The sequence below is a fragment of the Branchiostoma belcheri genome, unplaced genomic scaffold, assembly GCF_001625305.1.
Source record: "Branchiostoma belcheri isolate BF01 breed outbred unplaced genomic scaffold, Haploidv18h27 scaffold76, whole genome shotgun sequence".
NCBI lineage: Eukaryota > Metazoa > Chordata > Leptocardii > Amphioxiformes > Branchiostomatidae > Branchiostoma > Branchiostoma belcheri.
This window is the reverse complement of record NW_017804420.1, coordinates 340416-367622: the sequence shown is the minus strand read 5'-3', so window position 1 is coordinate 367622 and position 27207 is coordinate 340416. Positions and strand designations below refer to the sequence as shown.

General features: G+C 38.9%; 2 protein-coding genes across 2 annotated transcripts in view; one reads left to right on the top strand and one right to left on the bottom strand.

Moving 5' to 3' along the window:
* Positions 1-18720, bottom strand: part of LOC109485467 (CCR4-NOT transcription complex subunit 6-like) — a 29626-nt gene extending 10906 nt beyond the window's left edge. The window contains exons 1-3 of the mRNA XM_019789085.1: positions 18583-18720; positions 1060-1197; positions 117-303 (exon numbers count right to left, since the gene is read on the bottom strand). Coding sequence (XP_019644644.1) covers positions 117-303; positions 1060-1192 — 320 coding nt within the window. The 5' untranslated portion in view covers positions 1193-1197; positions 18583-18720. The remainder of the gene's footprint in view (positions 1-116; positions 304-1059; positions 1198-18582) is intronic.
* Positions 18721-19001: 281 nt separating this feature from the next.
* On the top strand, positions 19002-26940 carry LOC109485495 (39S ribosomal protein L1, mitochondrial-like). Its single transcript, XM_019789166.1, has 10 exons — positions 19002-19260; positions 19488-19596; positions 20498-20605; positions 22445-22577; positions 23039-23119; positions 23410-23481; positions 24354-24465; positions 24831-24955; positions 26114-26195; positions 26765-26940. The coding sequence occupies exons 1-10, from the start codon at positions 19221-19223 to the stop codon at positions 26869-26871; spliced, it is 969 nt and encodes a 322-aa protein (XP_019644725.1). The 5' UTR covers positions 19002-19220; the 3' UTR covers positions 26872-26940.
* Positions 26941-27207: the final 267 nt, after the last annotated feature.

The window sequence follows — 27207 nt, the reverse complement described above, 5'->3', positions numbered from 1 at the left end:
CTTCGGTAAACATAATAAATCCATCCATAGCTTCTTGAGTTATCGTGCTAAACCACATCCGAACATACATCTGAGTATAACCAAAAACATAACCTTCTAGCGAAGGTAATACGTACCTGAGGTTGATAAGGTCTCCCAGTTCTGCCGGTAGACTCCTCAGTTTGTTGCAGGACAGGTCCAGACATTGTAGCATGGTGAGTTTGGCCACGTCGGGGGGAAGCCTGGTCAGATGGTTGTCGTTCAGGTACAGGGACGTCAGGTGGTTCATCTTCCACAGCTGCGGGCTGAGGTTTCGTATCGTACCTGCACAAACAAAACGGATGGGTTAGAAGGTTGGAAACATGTTAAATCTTCTATCATGTCTAGTGATGCATACCGGTTCACTGGACTTGGATCCGGACTTGTAAGAGTGTTTAGGTTCAAGTCCAAAAAAACCTAAAAGTCAAGAACCGAGTCCGGACTTATTACCATAAAAGACCATTTCACATACCCCTTTTCTTTCCAAACCACCTAAAACCTTCCATAGATTGCAAAATCTTTGATGCAAAATGAAGAAAACATTGCTATCGGGCACCGTCAAGTACCGGCCTCCATGTTATGTGGCCAAAGTTTCACCCAGACAACATTGCAAGGTTGCCAACATGCAATTTTGTATATGCCGTGGGTTTAGGTTCAGACTTACAAGTCCGGAACTGAACCTAAACCTCTGGACTTGAATCCAGACCTGAACCTAAATGTGGGTTTAAGTATGCAGCACTACAGGTTCGAAATATTGGGTGCATTTTCACCTTAGTGCACCCAAATATTTTCATAGGTTTACGTCAATATGTAAAGATGTTAAATGTATATAGTATTATACAGCATATTCTTGACATCTAAGCGCAAGAAAAATTAAAATTCAGAAATGTTGAGAAATGAAACATACTTAGTTTTTTTCCTGATATTCTTCTTACTTTATTTCATACATGGTGCGCCCCAAAAAATTATTGTGCTCCCAATTTTTTAGATTTTTTTTAGTCCTGCCCCCCCCTCCCAAATCATACATGGACTAACCCTCACCTGTGATCTCCAGTTCAGGCCAGTGTGATTTTTTCCCAGAAGCCACGTCCTCTGCAGACATAATCTTGTGTGATCGCCGGCCATTTCTGGTGTTCGAGTTGTCATATTTATCTTTAGGCATGCTTAACACCATTTAATCTGAAACACAAAAAAGGAGAAAAATACTGTTACACATCTTTTAACATAATATACCATTTCTTATTCTATTATCAGATAGCAACATACAACTGCATCTGATTAGTGCACATGGTTTACATGGTGCAGAATTTTTTCTAGAGTATTACACAGCTTTCACATGGCTTTCAAATTTGAGTTAAACGTAAGAACCACAGGACAGAGGCAAATGGCAAGCTACCATCAAGCCCCAACATCAGTGTGCAAGCACGTCTAGCCCTCGAAACACTGGAACAACTGACGTGAAACCAGATAGAGAGAGAGATAATTAACGCATGCTACTGGTATTTCAAACACTTCAACTTTAAACGTATAAAATGAAGACAAAATGTACCAACAAATGGCAGTAAATGTCAATTTCCTCCTTCTTAAAAAAGTTCTTATTTCTTGTTTTGTTTGAACAACCCTCAGTCGGCTGTGGTGAATAGTAACCAGGCTAGCACCTTTTAGGTTTGGCTGATTTCCAGCTGTCTCCAAAGGGGCTGTACAGATGGCAGGACTTCCCCACATAATTGACATGGGTGACACACTGGTGTATGTGTTATGTCCATCTAGCATGGCCCTGTTACACCTACTCTGTAGCTGCTATGAGCCGGTCTGACATTGGTAGGACATCTGCCTGCTTCAGACTAAATATGTATCACTTGAAAGCCAACATTCGTGAGCAAATACAAGCTGTTTCTCTTCGCTACGTTGGATGGATTTCTTTCTCCTTAAGTTCAAGGGTGCTGTCCTTGGATTTGCAATGGGGGAGATGTTTATACAAGATAAAAACAAGCTCGTTGGGAGACTTATTCCTGACACGAAAAGCTATCTGCCACCAAAATATTAAGACCACAGAATGTCAAGGAAAAAAGATTCTGTAGTACCAAAGACAGCCACCAGGAGGCTTGCAACAGACTTTGTCCTTCTTCTTCCAAAGACCTACCCAAATACCGAATATAATTGTTGGCTATCTAGACCTTCAATTCAAATTTGTGGAAACAAAGAGACAAACATACACAGACCAAAAACAATACCTCCATTTTTTTTATGGAGGTAATCATGCTATATAACCTTTCTTCTTTACAATAGACAGAATGTGTACCTTTCACTTCACAAAGACCACTAAAAACAACCCTAGGTACTTCACAGAATGTAGCTAAAATAAAAAAAAATGTTGCAATTTGAAATGGGAAATGGGTTCTCATAGGTAGCTCATAGGCCTACATTATTTGGAGACCACCATTCAAGTAATCCCTCTATATCATTGGTAATATAGGTCATAAATAAATGATGTTAGAGACATTAATAAATCATCTCTGGAACCATTAACGTGTCATTTCACAGAAGTTTATCTTCTCATAAAATAATTAGCCAGGAAAGGCATGGGTAGAAACAATGCGTGACCATGGACCAAGTATGTGCACTCTTAGTCTACATTAGTTTTTTTTTATTACACAATACTCCACACCAACCCTTTCGTCCAATCGCCCATTCCTATTTTTTGTCAAAATGAAAAAAAAGGACCACAGTTAACGTTCAGAAAAAAAAGGACCACAGTTAGCGTTCAGAAAAAAAAGGACCACAGTTAGCGTTCAGAAAATTTGCGACCTCCATTTGTCAAATTTTTGGCCAAGTACTATTATCATCGAATTAAATTTTGTATTAATCAAAATATGAAAACATTGGTGCATGTCAATTAACCTATCCTACAACAAAATTTAGTTTTATTTTGAAGTTTGAACTCTAATAATTAAATTTTCAAAATGTCTGCCATAAAAGTTTTTTTTAAGTTACAAATTTTTCTGAAAAAAAATCTGCGAAGCAAGGAATTAACTTGGTGCCGTCTTATCACGACCAAACACAATATACGGCATATGCAAATGATAAAATTTGCATGGATATTACCTTTGTTTGGAGCTATTACAAAGATCAGTAATGCTGATGTGATCATACTATCAACTACAATGCCTCTGGGATAACACATGAATGCTACAGATAATAACTGCCATATATCCCATATCACCCTGACAAGGCAATGCCAATATAATATGAATTCTTCAGAGCTTCTTCCAGTATTTTGAATAAGTTGTACTGAACTATCCTTGGCAATACCAATTTAATTTGTTGGTTCTCAGACTTTAAAAAAAAATATGCAGCAACAGCGAAAAAGGCCTAGGCATCCTATGATAGTCCCAAATGCTAAGCTGATTGATAATTCAAACAATGAATATTGAAAGTCTCCTATCAAACCACTGCATTGATAGATGGAAAACTGTACCAACTTGGAAGACAAGCAAGGACTTTCGAGGAAGACAAGGACTCCTTTAACCTTCTTATAAATGCTGAGGCACCTTTTAGTACCAAATATGTGCTAGGTATCTGGTTAGGTGCCAAGGTAAAGGTTAAAATAAAGTTGAAACACAACTTCCTTTATAGTTTCAAACAAAAACAAAGTCTTGATTGTTCTTCATTACAGAGAGATATTTCAGAGATATCTGTCTTAATTGTTGACGCCATGAAGCATCCTTTGTTTACCTTTGGGTTCACGTGCCTTAAGGCCACCCTTCGGAGATTCGGATCACTGCTCTAGGACACTGCAGGAAACTTCAAGGGCGTACAACATAACGACCTTTGTCTAAACATCATCACCTCTTTTGGAAAACTGCTGCATGTTTTTAAAGTCAGTCTTTTTCTCCAGGCTTTTCCTTTTGCACGCAAGGTCCCAGTCTCACCGAAGCGTGCTGGATTATCTTTAAGTTTCTTTACCACTTGTCACTTACGTTTGTTTTGCTCCCACCAAGGTAAAGCCGCTCGACTGGCTAAAGAGAACCAGATAAACAAGCCATTGTTATGCAAAAAACGTCGATGTTGACATAGCGCAAGAGGTAACCCAACACAAATGTTACCCGACTCGAGGGGATTTTCTGGAAAGGCTTTGTGAATGAAACAGAATTCTAGAATGGTTACCTTGGGGAAAACAGTATAGTCTCGCACTGTTACTGTACATGGTTCTGAGCGAGTGGTATTTTTGTGTGTGAAAGTCCCTTCTCCCTGTTACAACTGTTAAGTAAATTTGTCTACTTCAAGACTTTGTACTTGTAGGGCTTGACATACTTTTTTCTACATACCAGCACCCCTCCATTCTTACACTGATAAATGTACTATGAAACAAATGTGCCTATATCACCCGTCCTTTCTTACATTGACAAGTGTACTATGAAACAAATGTGCCTACACCACCCCTCCATTTTTACATTGATAAGTGTATAGCATGAAACAAATGTGCCTATATCACCCCTCCATTCTTACATTGACAAGCGTGCTAACAAACGTGCCTACACCACAGCACCCCTCCATTCTTATATTGATAAGTGTACAGCATGAAATAAATGTGCCTATATCACCCTTCTATTCTTACATTGATAAGTGTACTATGAAACAAATGTGGCTATATCACCCCTCCATTCTTACATTGATAAGTGTACAGCATGAAACAAATGTGCCTACACCACCCCTCCATTCTTACATTGATAAGTGCACTATGAAACAAATTTGCCTACACCACCCCTCCATTCTTACATTGATAAGTGCACTTACTGTGACTATGAAACAAATGTGCCTACACCACCCCTCCAATCTTACATTGATAAGTGTACAGCATGAAACAAGTGCCTACACCACCCCTGCATTCTTACATTGATAAGTGTACTGTGAAACAAATGTGCGGCCTATATCACCTCTCCATTCTTACATTGATAAGTGTACTATGAAACAAAAGTGCCTACACCACCCCTGCATTCTTACATTGATAGGTGTACAGCATGAAACAAATGTGCCTACACCACCCCTTCATTCTTACATTGACAAGTGTACAGCATGAAACAAATGTGCCTATATCACCCCTCCATTCTTACATTGATAAGTGTACTATGAGTATGAAACAAATGTGCCTATATCACCCCTCCATTCTTGCATTGACAAGTGTACTATGAAACAAACGTGCCTACACCACCCCTCCATTCTTACATTGATAGGTGTACTATGAAACAAACGTGCCTACACCACCCCTCCATTCTTACATTGATAAGTGTACTATGCAACAAAAGTGCCTACAACAGACAGATGTTTTCTGAGTGAAAGAGAGTCAGTAAAGCTGTACACTGAACATCCCAACTGTGAGGATAATCTACAGGCCTGTAAGTCATTAGACTCAGTAGTTTTCCTTTCTACACTGTACTAAGAAGATTAGACATGATTAATGATTGCTAATAATAAATAAAGATCCATCCCTGCCCCCCTCCCCCTTACATACCAGTGATCGAAATACTTTTTTTCAGTGCTCTGCAATATTGCAGAAGAGTCAAAATTTTGTTCTGCAATTTGGAAATACTTTCTGCAAATACACAAGCCTCCATACTACAATTTGTAGATTTATAAGCATTAACTATTGATTGATATGCAAATTAGTGAAGACAAATTCCAAAAAGTCCAAAAAGAAACAAAAGATACTAGATAAGTCAAGACAAGGTTGATGCAAATTAGTGAAGAAGCTCCTGTTGTTTCAGAACAGGAGCTTAAGTGTTGTCTGTCCTTCGGGCCAAGAGCGCCAAGTCCCAAGTGCCAATTTTTCCTGCTGCAAAATTGCAGATTGTATAAATTTTCTCCTGCAATCTTGAAAATCTATCTGCAGATTGCAGCCTGCAGACAGGTATTTCGAACACTGCATACCCTGATACTGTGAAACCATTTTCTGAAAGCTATCAAGCACAGTATTAACAGGCAACCCACTGGGTCTATGACGTGGGTATACAAAGTACAGTAGTATGGACAAAGTTCTTGAAGCCTGGCTAGAGTGTCTGATGTAAGGCCACACCAATTTATTTTCTTGGTTAACGGATTTTTGTAGAAAAAAAATGGAGCGGGCGGGCGAAAAAAAATAAAAATAAAAATTTGATACTACCTGCCATACAGCCATGTAGTGTGAAATCCAGACTGCTTATTAAGTTACGAAAATACAGGGAAAGAAACAAAAGACAAGAGAGGATGTACCGTATTGTGTTTTATTTGCTATCCACACCATTGGGTTGATAATCTTTTTCGTACACGAGCAAAATGCAGAAAACAAGTTTTAGCATGTTACTTCCAAGTTCCACCATCATCATATGTACTCTAAAACATGACACAGATGTTAACTCTCACAAGCAATTTCATAGTCACAACAACTTTAAAGGGGACAAAATTTATTCAATTTTACATGTACTGTACCTAGATTCTGCCTTGATCCAAACTTCCAGCTTTCTCAAACAATTTAAGCTTCCGCCACAAATTTTGTCCGCCATGAGGCTCCCGCCCAGAACAAAACAAATGACTGAGCCAACATGGTTCCAGAACATCGCATCTGATTGGTCAGAAAGTAAAACAATCCACGATTGGCTACTTTACGTCATGTGACTATGTGTGCAGGAGCGCCTCTAGCGACATTGGTATCAACTGCAGCAATTTCATTGGAGTCTCCCTGTTCAGGGTATTACCGGTCTGTGGGGTCTAAACTATGACGTTTTTTATTTTTATTTTCATTCGGCAAAAAAAGCAAGCGGCGAATCCGTTAACCAAGGAAATAAATTGGTGTGGCCTAAGAGGTAGCCAGGGGCTAACTACGCTGTGCGGTATAGAAAAAAATATCAGCTCTTAAGTTTTAGGCTGTGTGGTTTGGATTGTGAAGTTTTTCCTGCCTGTTCGTGTACAAATGCGCCGCATTATACAACTGTGTTCCAGAGGAACAAGTATTGGAGAAAGGAAAAACTTACCACAGTACATTTTGGAATTTATCACACTGTACTATGAGGCCACCTGCACAATAGTAGAGTACTCTATATAGGCAAATATAACTACTACTCCTCCCCATATGCATTAACACAAATCTCCACAGATGGCCTATTCCGTATTTCCATCAGAAATCTGGCGCGGAATTCCCGTTGGGACGGCCCTGATGTCGTTCCATTGTTCCGACAGGTCTTGGCGCGGGGCGGTAGCGTGCACGGCATGTCTGCCACTTCATTTAACGCTGTCCCGGATTAATAAATATTCTGCTGTACGTGTGGGCTTAGGAGAAAATCTGATAATGCACACGCTAATGGTACTAGGGTGAGGGCCTTCCTTCACAGTTGATATTTTGGGCAAATCTCCAACTGAACAGGTGTCAGGTTTTCTTCCTAAGAACAGCATCACAGTGTAAGTCATCCGACAAAATCTTATTTCTTACAGTACTCTAGTACCGTATCTAAGATGTCAGATACTTCAAGTACAGATTCCAGCTTTCAATATGGTTATTAGTACATGTATTACAATGTTTTGTAATACAGAATATTTATACTATACATTCAAGTAGCATCATTAATTTATTAAAGACCGTAGAGAGCTTAGCAAAAATAATATGGTGCTACTACTAGTACTAGGAACATTTTTTCAAAACACCTCAATTTTTGGATGGACTAAAAGGCAAAGAAACTGTAGTACAGGTAAAACCTGTCTGGTGCAGTCATTTTGAATGTTGTGTACACCAGTGCAGGTATGCAGAAAAAAAGCATTTTGAGCCCTCATTTCTATATACAGTATTAGAACTAATTCAGATGATTTACGCATCAGACTAGAGTACCTGTGTTCACCTACTGTTTCACTGTGTACAGCAAAATATCCATTGTCATTACACTTTCCTAGGAGTCGTTGAACTTGAAATGTCCTTGGCTGTTGAACTTGAAAATCATAACCCAAGCAAATGTAACTGTTACGCAACAGTTATGTAAGCTGTTTTTCTGAGAAATACATTCCCACCTGGACCAACTTGGTTCTGTGCTGTGTCCAGCCCATTACTCAATGTTACATATAACAGCAAAGAGTTAGTATAGAACATTTTGACATTGATGTTGAGTAATGACAGTCATTTATATTTATACGGATGTCGGATGTCAGACTACATCTATATACTATATCATGTTCATGTCACATACACACAGTGACACGCATAGTTGTGTAATCTGGGCTCAACACAAACTGCACAGTACAAAAAATACTGCAAGACTAGATTCTCATTAAACTATACTGGCTCTCCTATAGCTAGGTTTAATTGCTATATACAAGCTAGAAGATTTTGGTAGAAGGCTAAGACCCGATTTACACACAGACAAAATCCTGACACCAAACATATAAAAACTGCAGGGCTCAAAATTCATTTTTAAAATAGGTGCACTGGTGTACACAATTGGGTGCGCCAAAAAATTTTGAGGTGCACCATATAACTTAAGATAAAGTAAGAATGTCAGCAAAAACTTATTACGTTTTATTTCTTAAGAAATTGTTATAACAATGATTTTATTATTTTGGATGTTAAGATTTTAAGAATATGCTGTATACTACAATGCATTTAACATCATACGCAAACCTACGAAAATATTTGTGTGCACTGGTGCACCCACATAAAATAATTGGGTGCACAGCTCCAAATTTGGGTACACTAAGGTTCACATGCACCCAGTATTTTGAGCCCTGAACTGCATATGTCAAATTTCTCCTAAGTGTTAACGTACATTCAGATTGTGTTCCAGCCCTTGAGATAACACATGATCCGAACATACTTTCTTGACATATGTCAAAGATTGCCGATTTACACCCAGGAAAAATTTAATGTACGCAGTTTGCGTATGCATGCGAGCATACGCAGTTTTCCGTACCATCAGGTTTTCGCCCGCGTGTATATCAATTATAGTGCATGTAAATGAGGAGGCAGGGATGTTAATTGTGCTCATTACATCAACCTAATTTTCAAATGTCACAGCAGGGGTGTGAAACATTCTGGTATTTTCCACTGAAAATGTCAACCTCACACATGCAGACATGCTCTTACGACAATACTAGTGATTAATGAAGTCTACATGGCAACAACCTTTTTCCATTATGGCCAAATGACATCTACTATACGCATTCACTCCATCAGCGTGTGTCATACTGTATTTCACCTTGTCTTTGCGGTAGACAAAATTCCCAGACTGAGGAAAATAGATTTTCACAGAATTTTACAGTGGCGGAAAGGGGGAGGGGGGTTAATAGGCAGATGATTTGATAACAGTACTGTTTTTTAAAAAAGAGAGAAGAGATCCTGTAGTCAGATCCTGTAGATAGAGACGTAGCACACAAATGTAACAATTGCTTCTTCTATTCTTGTACCCAAGTTATTCAACTTAAGTGCATTTGGCCCGTGTAGGGTGTGAATATGCAATAAAGTTCATTGTCATTGTCATTGATAATTTCATGGTACAGAAATGACTGCAAAAAAATCAGGAATTACAACAAGTCAGTAACTGATCTTGATCTAAGAATTGGTTCTAACTCCACAAATCAGTACAGTATTTGTTTACTGGTTTGTTGATTAGTTATCATTTGAACATCATTCTAAGTAACAGTTCTTTTAAAAAATGCAAAAATGGCTTGCCAACAATACCCAACCCATGAAATTGATATTCTTTCTGTGTACAGCGGATGTTTACATGTCAGAGAATCCTTATCACAGTCAACACTACACAGTGAAACATGATATCCTGCATGAAGTAAACAAGCTTCTCAGCTACACTTCAATAACAAAAGTAGGAACTTGGGTAAGCATCGACGTCTGAATCTAGGCTAGTCTTGTTTCATTCAAGATTATTATTTTTCATTAATAACATGGCTAAATAGTAGTGTTTATAAGGCCACACCAATTTAATTTGTTGCTTCTCGGATTTTTTCAAAAAAATATGAAGCGACAGGGCAAGGCACCCCATGATAGCCGGAAATGTTACAACATGAGCCATGAAGTGAACATACCAGGCTGGTTTATAACTAAGACAATAGATTTTGAACTTTTAATGAAACAAAGTTGCAATGTTGACTTGAAAAACTACTAGGAAGGAAAGGACTTTCTTCAACTGTTGGGGGCCAAAACATGTCTTTCATTGAACATTTTGCAATTGATTTTGAACCTAAAAAAATTTTTTTTTTTGCAAATCAGAAAAAAATGGACAGGGCGAATCTGAGAAACAATGTGACCTAAGATACATGTGTATTTGTACTTTGTTATGACTAATATGAGTAAAAAAAAGAATTGGATCACGACTTTCAGGATTTTTGGACTTGGTTCTTCTGAGTTGGACCAGGTTCAGGAGTTGGACCAGGTTCAGCTGAACCCAACCCTGTGTCCACATCTCAACATGTACTTAGACCCGGTTTACACGACGACAAAAACCTGGCGTACGATAATGGCGTACGCACGCGATCGTACGACAATTGCGTACGACCATTTTTTCCAGCGTGTAAACCGGCCCCACCTATCGTACGCACCTATCGTACGCAATTTGCGTACGCCACCTCGAAGGCAGGCGTACGATCGTGTACGATCGCCCAGCGGGGAGTCAGGATGCCTCCCCGCCTCGTGTAAACGCGACTGATCGTACGAACGGCGTTCGCAAGCACTTCCCTGTTGCAGGAGGTCAGGGGTCATATGCAAATTCCATTCTTCTTCCCGCGCCTGTGAAAACCCACGCCGTGTTACTGATCTTTACTCTGTTTTCTCTGATCCGTTTCGGTTTTCCTTTTGTTTTTTTATCGTATTTGATTTGTTTGTTGTTTTGCTGAGCCTGTTTGCTCGCGACTGCCGCAACTGACCATGGCAGAAGTGCGCAATAGCTCTAAGTTCTAACTGTCACGTTCCCACACTGACCGATCGATCCCGCCTTGAGCTTGAATGATTGCAATGACTGCAAAAATTGCTGCCCGTTGGATCTCATGGTACCGCTCCCTGCGACGTCCAACCCTTCTTCTACGCAATGCCCGGCGACGCAAGTACATCCGCGAAAATAAGAATAGCAACATCTGACGCATGAAGAACAGAAAAAGAGCCTGTTCTCCCGCCATTTTGAAAATAGCGTTATGTCAAAGCTCGCGGCGGGTCAAATGGGGTCACGATAGTGTGGAGCGCTGCGGGAGTCCCGGCGCTGTCCGTCCCGCTCCGTGTAAACCGAAACGGACGTACGATCGCGTGCGTACGCCATTATCGTACGCCAGGTTTTTGTCGTCGTGTAAACCGGGTCTTAAGAAATCTAGGCCAAGGTGAAGGGAGATAAAATAGGTCAAGGTTTATAGATTTTTCCTATTAACGAGGAGAAACTTACTTGCAGGTACAGGGTTTAATTGGCAATTATAAAATGTAAAACTCTAAAGACTGGAATAGAGTAAGTATGACAGGGCTTGAAATTCATTTTTGGGAATAGGTGCACTCGTGCACCCAACCTGAAAAATTGGGCACACTAAAAAATTTTGGGGTGCATCATATATGTCAGCATAACTAATGTTTAATTTCCAAAGAAAAGATTACTAATAATTATTTTTCTGACACTTGTGTTGCGACAATTGGATGTAAAGAATATGCTGTATTAGTATATATTACTACAAAACATTTAACATCTTTACATCTTTACATTTAACATCTTTACATCAACCTACAAAAATATTTTGGTGCACAGCTCCAAATTTGGGTGCACTAAGGTGTACATGCACCCACTATTTCGAGTCCTGTATGATACATGAATGTGTTTACATGGACCTTAGCACAGGTAGACATGAGAAATTCCTGACACAGCTCCAATTTTACCTGCACTTACCTGCATATGCAGGTGGGATTTCTAGCCCTGGATTATATTTCAAACAACTCACATGGAACATTTTGCCAAACAGTGTTCAATCTGGACCTAAAACAAATTTCAGCTGGTAATATGTAAGCCATTTGTGTAACTTAAGCTGAAAAAGACTGTTATATAATTTGTTATTGTATGTTCTGCTAAACTCAAGGAAGATATAAGGCGATACATATAAATTACAACTACTTTTGTATGAAAGCTTATTATAGAGCCAATGAACTACCCAAGTATCTACAGTTTGACTATGATTAGTATGAAGTAATGTGAAAGAAATCCTTGATCGATAGCTATGCACATGCAGGGCTCGAAATACTAGGTGCATGTGCACCTTAGTGCACCCAAAATTGGAGCTGTGCACCCAATTTTTTTCTGTGGGTGCACCAGTGCACCCAAATTTTTTTGTAGGTATTTTTGTACATATAAAATGTGTAATAGTATGCAGGATATTCTTGGCATACAAGTGTCAAAAAATAATAAAATCTTTGTTGTAGTAATGTTACAGATTTTGAAGTTAGCTCTCATTTTAGATTCAAGCTCAGAAGAGGAGCAGTAAGACATGCAATTAGGTTTTGTTTCATATGGTGCACTCAAAAAAATTTTGTGTACCTAGTAATTTTTTAGGTTGGGTGCACCAGTGCACCTATTCCAAAAAATGACTTTCGAGCCCTGACATGTAAGTAACAACACAACTTGCAATCTGGCAGTGACATTCACAAGGGCACCAGTCTTCCCTTAGGGGAAATAATGCCTTTCTAGTTCCTGTCTGTCACTCTTAACAAAGCGATAACCATTAGTCAAAGTATATTATCCAGAAGCACTGAGGTAAGGACTGAAGCATCAAGCAAATTGTAATTCTCTGCTCATTATTCAACATAGTAGTACACACTACACAGTATTAATGGGAGGTCTATGACGTGGATATACGAAGAAGTACGGACAAAATTCTTGAAGACTGGGTAGAAAGTCAATGACGGTTTTCCAGACCAGGCCGTACTTTACGGTATAGCTCTGTCTTCCATAGAACAATTTGAACGTGTTTCACCCTAACCACAATGACATGCACCGATGTCGAAAATTCCAATATAGTATTTAAACGTTGGAATTGATGTTGTTGCATTTTTTGGTTTGGAGAGTGAGACACCAATTTTTTCCCTAATTTTGCATTGAAAGAACTCAAACATATTCATTTTTCATATTTCGCTAGAGTACCCAACTGTAATTTTTACCGTGAGCAAACATCCTAACTATAGAAATCCCCATACGGTATCACCCTTGGATCCAACCATAGAAATCGCCATAGGGCAAAAACTGTGTTCTGCTATTGCTAAGTTAACATGCAAGCTCACATCTAGATACTGGGGTACACTGATTTACACAAAGGTAAACAAGTGATGTCATAGGCCTGTGGGTCTGGCCATGTCCATATTTGGATGTACTGAAACAGCTGTTCAAACAGGGCTGTACTCTGACCCCATTCACCTGGTGTCCCCCCTCTGGCAAATCACTGGGTTGGGGTTTTGTGGTGAGGAAAATTTGCGTGTGAAAAACTTGTGCCTGTAAAATGTACGCCTGAAAATATGCAAATTAGCTGATTCCCAGGGGATTTAAAAACTCTTTGCTGCTTTAGGCTCTTAAGTTTAAATAAAGAATGTAAAGGACAGAGAAAAAGTTGTTACAGAGCCTTACATGAGTGGCTTTTCCATGTAATTCTTGTTAAAAAAAATAAAATACAATTGATTTTCAAATGTTCAGGTTTCATGGTAGATATGTAAATCAACCAATTCCCAAGGGACCTAAAAGTCTTTTTTTTTCAAACAAAAATTTCAGGTTCTAGATGCAGCAAAATCACATACAGCATACATTTTTCTGATAAAGAATTTCGTGCTGCATATTTCCAGGCATATTGCAAGGGCTTTGATTTTTTTACGTACAAGTTTTTCATGCACAACATTTTTTTCAAGCCCAGAAAAGCCATTCTCTCAAACCATTTTCCCAACTTCAGCCACTCTTCTAATAACCTATAAAATCACTGCAGCTACTTGTGTTTACTGTCACTGATTTTATTGACAATCTCTTTACTTAATATGGACCAGGCTTTTTGCCAAGCATAACACTAATAAATCTATCCTGTACAGTAGAGAGCTGTAGTTCAAGGACATAACCAACTTCAATTTTCATCACTCCCTATTACATCAGACAAACACAAAGGGATTATACATTTGAATAGTTTGCCTTTACTTGAAAAAGTAGAAGATATCCAACAGCGGTAATTTTCAACTGCATGCAATATTTTGAGTCCAGAATATTTTTCCTGCAAATCTTGAATATCATCTGACATTGCTTCTTGACTTCACTGTGCTTAGTTTCCTTCTCGAGTCGGAAAAAATACCCAAGATTGTTGCAAGACTATCCAAGAATGGAATGACCATTACACATTGTTGGGAACATGTGTCCCTCGAGTATAGAATGTACCAGAACAGTCCAGAACAGTATATGATGCATCACTACCTTTAAGCTTGGCGATCGGGTAGCAAGAGTCATAAATTTTTCATGAGCCTCTCATTTACTGTGTCTCTGTCTATGTTTATCTATTGCTGCAGTTTATCTGTGGGCTTATGAATGAAAATTAGTCCCTTTCTCTGCAGTGTTATGCATGTATATATGCATGCTCAGGGCTTGAAATATGTTTGTTTCTGCACTGGTGCAGGTAACATTGAAAACTACCTGCGCCTGACAAATTCTACATGTATATGCACCACTCAGAATTTACAAAGTATCCTTCATAGGAGGTGGCAACAGTCAATGTAGCAAATAAAAATCTACAAAGCCTTAATGTATATATAAACCCAGTACATGGACCAGTGCAGGTTAGATGAAGGAAAACATCAGAAACACCTGGACAGCTCCAATTTTTTACCTGTACTAACCTGCATATACCCAATACGTGGACCAGTGCAGGTTAGGTGTAGGTAGACATCAGAAACACCTGCATAGCTCCAATTCTTTACCTGTACTAACCTGCATATACCCAGTACATGGACCAGTGCAGGTTAGGTGTAGGTAGATATCAGAAACACCTGCATAGCTCCAATTCTTTACCTGTACTAACCTGGCATATGCAAGTGCTATTTCCAGCCCTGGTTAGTCTGTGAAGGACATATCAATATCAACATCTTGCCAATTTGTTCCCTACTCCAATTTCGATACAATCAAGCCCTACCTAATAAAGGAATCTTACAGTATAAATCGGAGCTCCGCTAACAAGCGAACCAAAGTGACGTTTCCAATGCTAATAATCCTCTCAGACATTCCTCCCAACAAATTACATGTAGTGTGATCTGTGGTCTATCAGTATCAGCCCTCAGTTGGACACCCTCCACATCCTGGCTGCCAATTTGCGTAAATACAATCTGGAAATGTTTGACCTGGACAGTCCAACTGAACCCCTGGCCCCACTTCCTGTAGTAGGTTCCCAGGTAAACTCAGGAAAGGGACAAGGAGTCAGGTAACAAATCTTTCTGATGCAGTAATAGTGGAATCACTAAAAGCATAAATAGTAATACTGGTAAGCACTGGGTTCTGACCATTTATGTGACCAATTGATTAAATTAGTGTGGCCTTAGGAAAAACTGTAATTCACTTTCTGTTCAAGGTCTGAGAAAAAGATAAAATGTTCATGGTAGCGACTGGCGCAGAAAAAAGAAAGTCGGTGAATTATTTTTTTAGTCTTAATGGTAATGATAAGTTCGCAGTACAGAAGTGACTGTGAAAACTGTGAACATAAAAGTACCGTGACAAAAAATCAGGAACTACAGAACATGTACTGGGAAGAAATAATGATACAGTACAGAACGAACTCTATACCTTAGCTATAAAGTCAGAGTTCTCAGTCCCCAAGTATGGCCTATCTAAAAGCAATCTCAAAAATGTTCTGCAAATTGTAAGTGGGTATTTCAAGCCCTGAGGGATAAAACACTTCCAGTGATAATGACATCCTGTTGTACATTAGGAAATCCAGATGAACTTGTCAACCACCTTCTAGCTTTAGTATACTTTGTTTTATGAACTACATACTAGTCTTTAGGCCACAGCAAGTAAATTTTATAGATGACATCCTCCGCAGATTCCAAATCTAATGCGAGGGGGGGGGGGCAAAAAAAAAAAAAATAAGGCAGGCCGAAAAAAACAAGGTTTCTACAATTCAAAATTTTTACTCAATCATTGTACTGTCTTCTGGCATGGCAACAGACATCTTTGCACATTTTTCACCACTGTCAGAAGGCAACAAAATTTCTTGTTTTTTTTTTTAAATCAGGCGAAAATTAATGTGCACGCTGATGTCATCCATAAAAATTTCTTGCTGTGGCCTTATCACAAATTCAATGACCTGTACTTTGTAAGAGCATAACTTGTATGTGTACAATAAAAAAGGTCTTTCATTTACGCATTATTCCTGTGATGATCAAAATGCAAGCTTTTAAATCTCTCCAATACAACAAAAGCTAGTCATAAATAATAAATCCATGCTGTGTATTCTATAAATATGAAAATAACTTAATGCAGTCAAGGGTAAACACTACAATATTCAGCTTGGAGACAAAAACCTTCTGACTAAAACATATACAGATGTGACCTGCAGATATTACTTTATTTATTCTGACTTCTGGCATGAGGAAAAGTCATCTACGGTTCAGATTCATATCTATACCCTCTGCTCACAGGCAAATTTCCTATCCACAATTAACATAATTAGTTGTTGTCTGACTTGTTGACATGTAAATTTTAATTAGTCAAAGTCTAGAGGGTCTCTACCTCATTCAATACAACATCCTGCTGACATGATATATAAGACAACTCTGCTAGTTTAGCTGTAACTGCAACCATATGTTGAAATGTCAACTGACCACATCCAAATATACTAGTCTACTACAAAGTACAAATTATGAATAATCATTTTGTGTACAATTCCTATAGCCAAACATGTAGCAAAGGTGATTAATGTCCAGCTGATACAATAAGGAGCTGTAAGAAATATATATTATTATGCCGATGGTAGTGATCAAAGTAACTATTATGTTAGGAAACACAGGCCTGAAAACTACAGATGGAATCCATACAAATGTACCTCTTTTGTATGCCCCTGTGGTTCATCTACTGGGATTTGAAGCTTTTATCTCTGGTACAGGATCAAGCAAGGTTTTCTTCAAAAACAGCATTTGGCTCAAGATGATTTACAATGTAGTGCTCGGCAAAACTCCAAAATAGATATTCTTATGATGATGTAGAGCTTTCAAATTTTAAGCAAAACCTGTGGTTAAATAAATCTTCAAAAACTTTAAGGTTTGACCATCTGTAGCCAAATGAAAGCTCTGCCATGTCCTTTTTTCAAAGTTTTGAATTTGTTTCCATTGTACTATAGCTTCTAAGTCTATGTTGTCTGTATTTCAAGTAATAATGGTATCAAGGACTCAGGGTATACTTTTCTCTCATAATTGTCAAAACATTCTAATCATCTAACCAAATTATGCAAAAAATAAGACCTCATCATCTTAAAACAATTTCTATTTATGATCAAATCTTCATTTGATGAAATACCTTCCCACCTCCCCTAATTTGATGACATATTTCATTCCCAAGAAAACTGGTCCATCCTTTTGTATCGACACTCCATGGTTGGATGTTGTAAGCAGGCTGGTTTCTTGTATCATGGTTTTTGTTCAGATTTCGCAACTTCATTCTCCCCTTGTTACGTAATCAAAATCGTACCAATATACAGTATTTGCTCATTATGGACGTGTCGAAAAAAAGAGTATCCTTTGTGAAAATATTAGTAATGACATACAGATTTAAACAAAACATGCACAGTACTACATGTATGTTTTCTTAACAAATTATACATACATACAGCAGTTTCTATTTAGGTTTCAGGAATACATCATCAGATTCTTGCATTTGACTCTGTTTTATCCATTTTGTAAAATCTGTGTGTCTGTCTCTATACCACTGTTCAATTTGCTATCCTACACAGTATAATTTACCCCCTTAATATACAAAATGAACTATGAAGGGTCGACACTGGTAAATGAACAAAATTGGTTCCCACATTCAAGTACTGACACCTAAACATGATCAACGAGGGCTTGAGCCCCCCAAAACACCTTTGTTCACGAAAAAAATGGAAGAAAAGCCTCCCTGGACATTTTGTATGCAGTGAAATTTCATCCGAATGCACAGGAGTGTGAAATTCAAATGCCGTTTGGTTTAACAAAGGCGGTCTAGCTGCAACAGACAAAACACTGGGAGGGAATTTGCCCAAAAAGACTCGTTTTAGACAAAAGAAAATACGTCAGATTCAGCTCTACACCACCAGATCGGTGGCCAGAAGACCACAGGTCGACAAAATGAGGTTCAGTGATACAAGAAGGCTGCGGAATATATCAGGAGAGTGGACAAAACGCGGCGAATTGTGCATGAGGAAGGGGAAAATGTCAGAGATCCCCCACACAAAACCCTTGGGTCAAGCTGTGTTGGCGAGAAGATCTGCTTGACGTACCCGCAAGGATTTCCCCTCTACGCCCTCAAACTGAGCCGGTCTACACAAATACAACAATCTACCGAATCTACGGTTCATAGACTTTACCTGTGTGTATATCTTGTCATCTCACGGGCACAAAAATATAGAGAAAATCAGCGCTGAAGCCAGTGCACAAATCCGCGACAAAACCTGTGAACCAACATGGCTGCCACTGAGATGCGAAGCTCCGAAATTCATTATGTGCTCGATGTGTGATTGGCCAATCTTGGACGCAACTATTATTCAGGGGTGTTTAGCAAATGACCTAGTAACAGAGAAAAATACTATCTCTATCAAACAACACAGAGTTTAATATATAGATAAACATACTATAAAAAAACTACATTAACATTTTGCAGCTATAAAGAATGACTCCAAAGTAACGCAACTTGCTTGAATTTACATTATAATTGTATCTGCCCCCCTATAAAGTGACGTGTAATGTTCTGGCAATTTTTGTGTGATGACAACAGCGAAAAAAAATCCCACAAAGAAACCAAAAATTTTTTGTACTATAGAATAATCTTGGCTATTAGACTCACCGAAGTCTACCAAATCAAAAGAACTGTCTGTTACATGGCCACGTTCTTAATTCGGGCACATCTCAAAGACACAACACGGCAAAATCATCTCTAGCTGAATGCAATCGTCTTCGGAAACCTTCGGAAGCCCTTAATTACGGTTCGGGAATTTCCGGATCCAAGATGGCTGCGCCCTGTAGAAATGCTCGCGCCTTGGTGACCTGTGAGTGGAAAATGTTACAAATTTCTCGATAGATTTCAATATTGTATACTCTGAGATTATAGACCTATGCTTTAGAGCTTTTACATTTAGCTGCCAGACTTATTCACACCAATATATTTTAACAGGCGCACAATATTAACGTTAGCATAACAGACACTCACTCAAAAGACAGAAACCCCAAGTATATTTGCAAACTAAGACCCCATAATTTGTTTCCTCCCTCACAGGTGTACTTAGATGTTCCTCATGTCACGTCAGAACCCACTGGAAACCAGTTAGGCAGCCATGCATTTTTTCAATGCAGCAAAGAATGAAGACATCCTACAGGACATACAGGTAAGAAATCATACAACACGGTGTATAATAATAAAATTTCCATATCACTCAAGGTACCAACCAACTGTGGGTCGGATTGCCCGAAGGTGATTCAACCCACGCTAGGGCTGGGACCGAGGGTGATGCAGAATACACCATGTTATATTTTGCATATGTCATACCCACTCAAGAAAACCTCCTTTCAATGTGAAATGTATCAGAAGTGGAGAAAATCTAATGTCCCTAACAAAAAAAAATTGTAACATCAATTCCAATGTCTTAATTTAGTATTCAAATTTTCAAAAGCATTGCACATGGGTCAAAATGCATTTGAATTATACTTTGGAACTTTTGGAAGCCACTTAAAGTGATTGAAACCGTATCTCAGACTCTGGTTGTGTTATAGCAAGGACATTATACACAGTGTATAATGTCCTTTTTTTTTTTCTAACCTTTATTTAACCTTGAAAATGTACAGTACAATTTCGTAGCAGTACAAACTCTTCGGCCTAAGCCGTTTTTCAAGAGGTCAACGGGAGGCAGGTCAGGGGTCTTTGCATATTCTTCAGTTCAGTTACAATTCGGCGTATAATTACAATATAAATATATACACAGTAACGTTATACAATAACCAAACACTATCTCTGTTCGTATGACTCATCAGTTTCAAGCATCCAAAAATTCACTTCACAAATTTAGTCCTTGGTTATAGGTAGTGGAAAATGACCGAGGCATAACCATCATTCCTAGTACTGCAATGTTGTTTATAACTTTATTTTAGTGGCTGACTGGTCTTTCTAATATAAGTGTTGTTACAGTTTGTTTCCTCAGACTTGGGTCTCTAAATGACTTTGGCCACAATACCTTTGTGAGGTTGATGTTTTGGACGGAAATAACAATGGCTATTTCTGTTACATTCCAGCACACCATCCATCCAACAAGTACTAACAGATGCAGAAGAGGAACAAAGACCTCTGAAACCTCCAAATAGGGTCGCCTGGCACCCCACAGATGATGTCTACCATATAAGGTATGTCTGCACTTCTCATCATCTCTGCAAGGGGGAGCGTGCCTCCAGACCCCCTAAGATTCAGCGCAGGAGGTGATGTGGTCACATGAGCAGAACGTACTGCATCAGCACTTCGGCAGTATGTACTGCGCCTGTGCAAAACCCAAATTTTTCACAGTTTACGTTGGGATTTTGGTCAACGTTGCATCAGAATTTTGCCTGTTGCAGACAATATTTTTTCCAACATAACATTTGGAAGCTACAGACGGGATGTTAACCTTATATGAGCAAATACGACCTTATATGAGACGTTCTGCCAAAGTGCTACCGAGGTACAATACATTACATGCACAGGCGCAGTACGTTCTGCCAACCTGCTTACTGCACCTGCGTGAAACCTGTAATGTATTACAATGCATATCACTTTGGCAGAACGTCTCATATAAGGTCGTATTCACGTATATGAGGTTAACATCTCGTCTGTAAATAGTCCAAATGTTATGTCAGAAAAGATGTTGTCTGCAAGAAGCGAAAGTCTGATGCAACGTTGACCAAAAATCCAACAAAAACTGTGGAAAGATTAGGGTTTCATTCAGGCGTAGTACATTCTGCCAACGTGCTAGTCACATAGAATTGCATATAACAAATGAATTTCAGGCTGGCTAGAACACTGTAGCCTGGGTACCATCCTACTTGTATGCTGGGGCTCCCTAGCCTGGTTCCCAAACCTATTATAGCTCCCGAGTCCTACATCCTCTCTGCAAATAGAGAGAGAGGATGCGGAGAGGATGTAGGACTCGGGAGCTATAATAGGTTTGGTAACCAGGCTAGGGAGCCCCAGCATACAAGTAGGATGGTACCCAGGCTAAGAACACTGGGGTAGGCTACAGTGTTTTGAGACTGTACTAAAGCTAAAAAGCCTGGCATCTAGGCTAGAATTTGGCCCCCTGCCATACAAATACAGTTGTATGTCCCTGTGTCTTCAGTCTCTGAAGCTGCAGTTGTTGCTGAGGTACTGAAATCCATCATGGGATTAGCACTGACATCTCTGGCGGAGTCCTGTGGGGATAAAACGTGGATTAGCATGCTTTTAACCAGCTTACCAGCGCTAATCTGCAGACTCTGATTTCAGAAAACCATTGATGGGAGGATCATCGTGTTTTGGGGCAATTTCTGAGTTATAATTGTGCTGTAACAGTTGCAAATGCTACTTGTGTGATTGTTACATTGTGCAAGAGAATATATAACAACAAGAGAATATATATGGTTTTAAGGTATAAAGTGTATAATTCTTTAAGTTTTAAAGTAAGTAAATGACTTCCTCAGAAAAGAGTGGGAAGAATTCTAATAATGAAATTTTAAAAATTCTAATAAACATTATGATAATATAATAATGAATAATAACTGTTAACAGTTTGAAGAATTTTGATGAAGCAAATAGTATCACAACTTCATGAATGTAAAAGTCCAAGTCATGAACTAGTGAGGGTTTGCTTAGGGGTAAATGCTCTGCCATTCAACCATGTGATACACAATGTACAAAGAATTTTCTAACGCTTAAAAATGATAACAATTAAGCAAGTAACATGCTACTTGGAATTGAAGTGACCAGTTAAGCTTCACAGAGAATTTCCTAACAATTCTTAAAATTGAATTGAAGTGGCCAGCTTATTTTTTTTTAAGATTAACACTGAATCAAAATAGTTCGCTATGCCTCACAGAAAAGGCATACAAACCCTCATTAATGTCTACAGTCTAAACTTTGGTTTTGAATACACATGCACATGTACATGTACATCGGGAACATTACAGTGCAGAACTATAATTGTATGATATGAAATGATATATATGATTTGGCAGGTATTATCCCTGGTATCCCAGCCCACTGGAGGAGTGTCTACAACAGATGAGGAAAGCTGCAGAGTTGGAGTTCAGACAGCCTGACATCTGGGTACAGATCAGTCTGGAACTGGACACCAAGCTGCAGAAAAAGGTGAGGACAATTCCCACCCCCCTCTAGGGGGAAATGGATAGACATTCAGGGCTCAAAATACTCTTTTCTAATCTCCAAGCAGATCTTTGGGTGGTAATATCCAATATGCCACTGTCTGGCAAATGGATACTGCCTGGCCAATTTGGTATGGTTTTTGCAGCCACCCAAAGATTTGCTTTGAGATTAAGTCTTTTCTGTATACTTGCACTGATGAAGGTAACACTGAAAATTACTTGCACTAGACAATTTTTACATGCACCACTCAGAATTTATGAAGTGTGGATTATACTAAAAGTAAAACTGTTCAGATGTCATTACCATAATTTTTTTTAAATTTTATGTTATCACAGGTAATAACAGTCAAGGTAGGAAATAAAAATCCACATCCATGTCCATATAGTTTATGATATAAACCCAGGACTTTAACTAAACTGAAATATTGTTACTCCTGTTCCATACAGAAAAAGGTGGAGCCATTTATTGGAAGTGTCCACCTCCCCCACACTATTACTGAGCCCAAGAAGATACTGGTGTTTGCAACAGTGAGTAATGGTCTATGAATAATTTCATTAGGTTGGCAAGAGGCTGTATAAAAAGGTTTTCACGTCAAATGTTTCATATCCAATTAACCTCCAGCAGCAAGGGCTTGTGTAAAAACAGGCTAGAGCGAAATTGAACATACTTTGTGCTACATGTACTTGTGATCTACATGTACTTTGTTTTTACTTCATGTTTTAAATCATTTCATTCAATTTCATCCCATCTCGCTTTATTTCACACTTTCTGTACACCATTACCTTGTGCTCAGCTCAGATGCTCTCTTTTCCCCCAGGATCCTGATGATATTGAAGAAGCCAAGAAGTGTGGTGCTCACATTGTTGGGGGCCCGGAGCTCATCCAAGAGGTCTTTATTATACCCATGGGATTGTCCTATTTCTGGCAAATCTGGCAGTTTTGTTCTGAATCCTTAAAATCTATCCTTGACCTTGTATATGAATGTAGAAAGTTATTGGTCAATCTCTATAATAATTAAAAATCATAAGCTTTGCTAGAGTGCAATTTGTGAAGAATCTAACCCCAAGAAGAGGAATTGACATTTTACAGTATATTTATCAATCAGCTTGAAGATATATAAAATATAGTCAACAAAACACATGCAGGCTGGTACGATGGCCAAGTGGGTAGAGTGTTTGCCTTGCATTCGGTAGGTTGTGAATTCACTCCCCGGTCAAGTCATACCAAAGACTTCAAAACACTGTGCGCCACACTGCTTTCTATGCTTAGCACTCAGCATTTAGGAAAGAGCATGATACTTAAACTACCAGTGTACTAGGCCCCTATTCAGTAGTCATTTCACAACAACGTGGCCCAAGGGCTATTGAACCAGAGATGGCACTGTCTGGTGCAGGAAGGACTTAAACTAACTAATAAAAGTCACATCTACTATCATGAACGTTCATCTGTTTTGGTAGTTACATGTTTAAAGTTAAAACTTTTGGCCCAACACAAAAAATTCTCTCACCTAGAGCTTTTGACCCGTCACTCTGGTCTTCCTAAGTAGACTGACCCAGTGAGGCTTGTCACGTGGCTTCTTTGAAGTGTGTCGTCAACACTGGGTCAAAGGTATCTGGTAGACGATGTTGGCCCCTGTTGCGGTTAAGTGAAAGGTGGTGGGCCCTGATGTAAATAGCCTCCTTCGCCACTCTTAGGAAATAGTCTTGTTCAGTGTCCAAAATCCTTAGAGGCACATTTTTTGTCCATGTTTTCTCTTGACAGATCCTACAGGACAAACTTGAGTTTGACTACTGTGTGTCAGTCCCCTCTCTTACCCAAGACCTCCAAGTCCTCAAGAAGAAGCTTCAGAAAAAGTTTCCCAAGAAAAAGAGAAGTAAGTTACATTAAAAACATTTGTTACAGTAGATTATGTTGTTGAAGATACTTTATATATTTCTTCTTTTTCCTGAGTGGCTATCTATAACAGTACCTACTAATAGTTTACACGCATTATTATAGATAGAGAATTGCACGGCTTTTCCATGCATTTTAATCAAGACATGAGCAGCTTTTAATTATGTTTTTCACATTCTTTTTTTGCAATTTTCAGGCGTATACATGAGAAGTTATCTGAGTTATCTATTGTGTATTTCAGTGTCATTGTTGTCATAAACATTAATACATGTACATGTTTTACCTTTCAAAAACAGTCACTGATTGATGAATGTTCTACTACATGTCTGTCTCTGTGTTCTGTAGACACAGTTGGACATGACATCTCCTACATGGTTGACCTGTGGAGTAGAGGTCAGAAATATGCCGCCCTCACCTACAACCACCCTAAACAGGAGGGGAAGGGTCATGTCAATGTCATCATCGGGAGGGTGAGTAGTGTGTTTCAGCTGTTTATTTCTTATGTTTACCGAAGGAAAACATATTGATTTTACTCAGTTTCTTCCTCCTTTTCTGTTCCAAACACTAACCTCTGACCTGGCCAATAACATGATTTGTTGACGTCTGTCACCATGGTGACTGGTGTTGGGTTACATAATGTTGCAATTTCATGGTCTGCTCTACTCCTGTCACCATATACTCGTAATACATGTATGTGAATGTGTTTGAGTAAAAATTACCAGGGCAGACCATGTCCAAAGCTAAACATTATACATTTGCTTTGCAAATGTTACTTCTCTAGTTTATTGAGATTTACCACATACATATGTGGAAGAAATGACAGAATGGGTGACTATCACCTTTTTGAGATGTCAACCCAGAGACCAGACTGTAAGGTTTGAGCCCCTGCTCTTTTTTGATAAGTGTGATGGGATCTTTTAACATGCTCAAGGTGTGGCTCTCCTCAAACACAGTGCCTTCAGTTTTATGTCCTATCCGAGAGGATGTCCCTAACCAAAGGTAGGTACTCATTTTTGAGTGAGAAAATACCGGGTTAGGCCACACCAATTTAATTTCTTGGTTAACGGATTTTTCTAGAAAAATAATGGAGCGGGCAGGCGAAAAAAATAAAATAAAAACAGGCCTAGGCATCCTATTATGGCCCAAAATGGTACGAAAGGAGCCATGAAGTCAACACACCAGGCTGGTTCAAAATTTAAACAATGAATTTTGACATTTTAATGATACCATTGCATTGAAAGATGGAATAACTGTAACAACTAGGATGAAAAGAACCATTTTCAACTGTGCAGGGCAAAATATGAGCATTTTGCAGTTGATTCTGAATTTTTATTTTTATTTGCAAATCAGAAAAAAATGAAGCGGGCGAATCCGTTAACCAAGAAATTAAATTGGTGTGGCCTTAGTGCCTTTCCCAAAATCACAACACTGAGGCTTGCCGGGGATTCAAACCCAGAACCTTCAAGTTTTAAGTCAGCAACCTTAACCTCAAGAACACCTTGCCTTTTATCCTTTTTTTTTTTACGTACATTCCTGCTAGTTTTGTCAGTGGGTCTGAAAGGGTTGCAAAGTAGTGTGGATGAGGGGGTGAAGTCCGCCATCTCTGATTGCCTTGTTTTCTTCTCCAGCTGGACATGACAGATGAACAGCTGACTGAGAACATTGACTGTATGATCAAGGCTGTCTGCTCACACAAGCCTCTCAGCTTCGGTATGTTCGCTTCTGTCTGTATCTGTATACCCAGTATAACCGCCTTTCGGCGTAACATACCACGCGGCGCGGCGGCAGCTGGCTATATTATGCCAATCAACTTGTTACACGTAGCCCTTGGACATCTAACTCTAGACATTGTTTAAAGCTATCTAATGACAATGCCCCTTCTGTACTTGGTGACAGCGAGTTCCAATCTGTGATACTTGAAGGAAAGAATGAATTCTTGAACACCTCAATCCTTGGTTGATAACTCTGGTACTTGAAGGCATGGCTATTTCTTGTTCTCTTCTGGGCTGGTATTAGGTACTTAGTGATTGGGACGTCCACCAGTTTATTAGTCATTTTAAACAACTGTCCTTTCGAAACAACAATGCCAGGGTTCTAGCTAGCCTGAAATTTTTTCCATCATCTTACTTTTGTTTGATGTAACATCATGTCAATCAGTGAAGGCATGCACATTTCTGGGTGCTCCCCCAGGACAATGTTGAAATAATGGTTTGAAACTATGGTTTGTTTCAGACAAAAAAAAGTTGTAATTATCTTGTTTTTTTTTTTTCTCTTTACAGGTCCGTTTGTGACAAGAGGCTTGGTACATGCAAAAGGAACCCCGTCATACAAGTTCCAAGTAGAACCGTTCCTTCCTGAAGAACCAAAAGATGATATGTTTGAATAAAAACTAAACTTTAAGTTGTAGTTGATTGGCTAGAAGGGGTATGTATAGTACAAGTAGGTTTTTACATCCAACGTTTTGTGACTGTCACCTTCTTCAGGACAACAATGACTGATCATGATTAGTACTGCAGCTAGGTGTCGTTGCTGCAATATGCGGTCAAAAAAGGAAGAGTGTTGTCCCATAATGTATTCTTATTGTCAAGTACAGTAATAATGAAACAAGACACTGTTACTTCTTGAGAATGCTGTTACCAAGTCTGTATCCCCCCTCATCACAGGAAAATCATAACTTTGATTATCTGTGTGTTCAAAATGTGCTTTCAATTGCTTTGTCCTA

What these genes read in the sequence shown, in the direction of transcription:
- LOC109485495 (XM_019789166.1), top strand. Translation starts at nt 19,221, where the DNA reads ATGGCTGCGCCCTGTAGAAATGCTCGCGCCTTGGTGACCT. An exon ending in GTTTCCCAAGAAAAAGAGAA is followed by an intron (nt 24,466 to 24,830) that starts GTAAGTTACATT and finishes TGTGTTCTGTAG; the next exon opens with ACACAGTTGGACATGACATC. An exon ending in ACACAAGCCTCTCAGCTTCG is followed by an intron (nt 26,196 to 26,764) that starts GTATGTTCGCTT and finishes TTCTCTTTACAG; the next exon opens with GTCCGTTTGTGACAAGAGGC.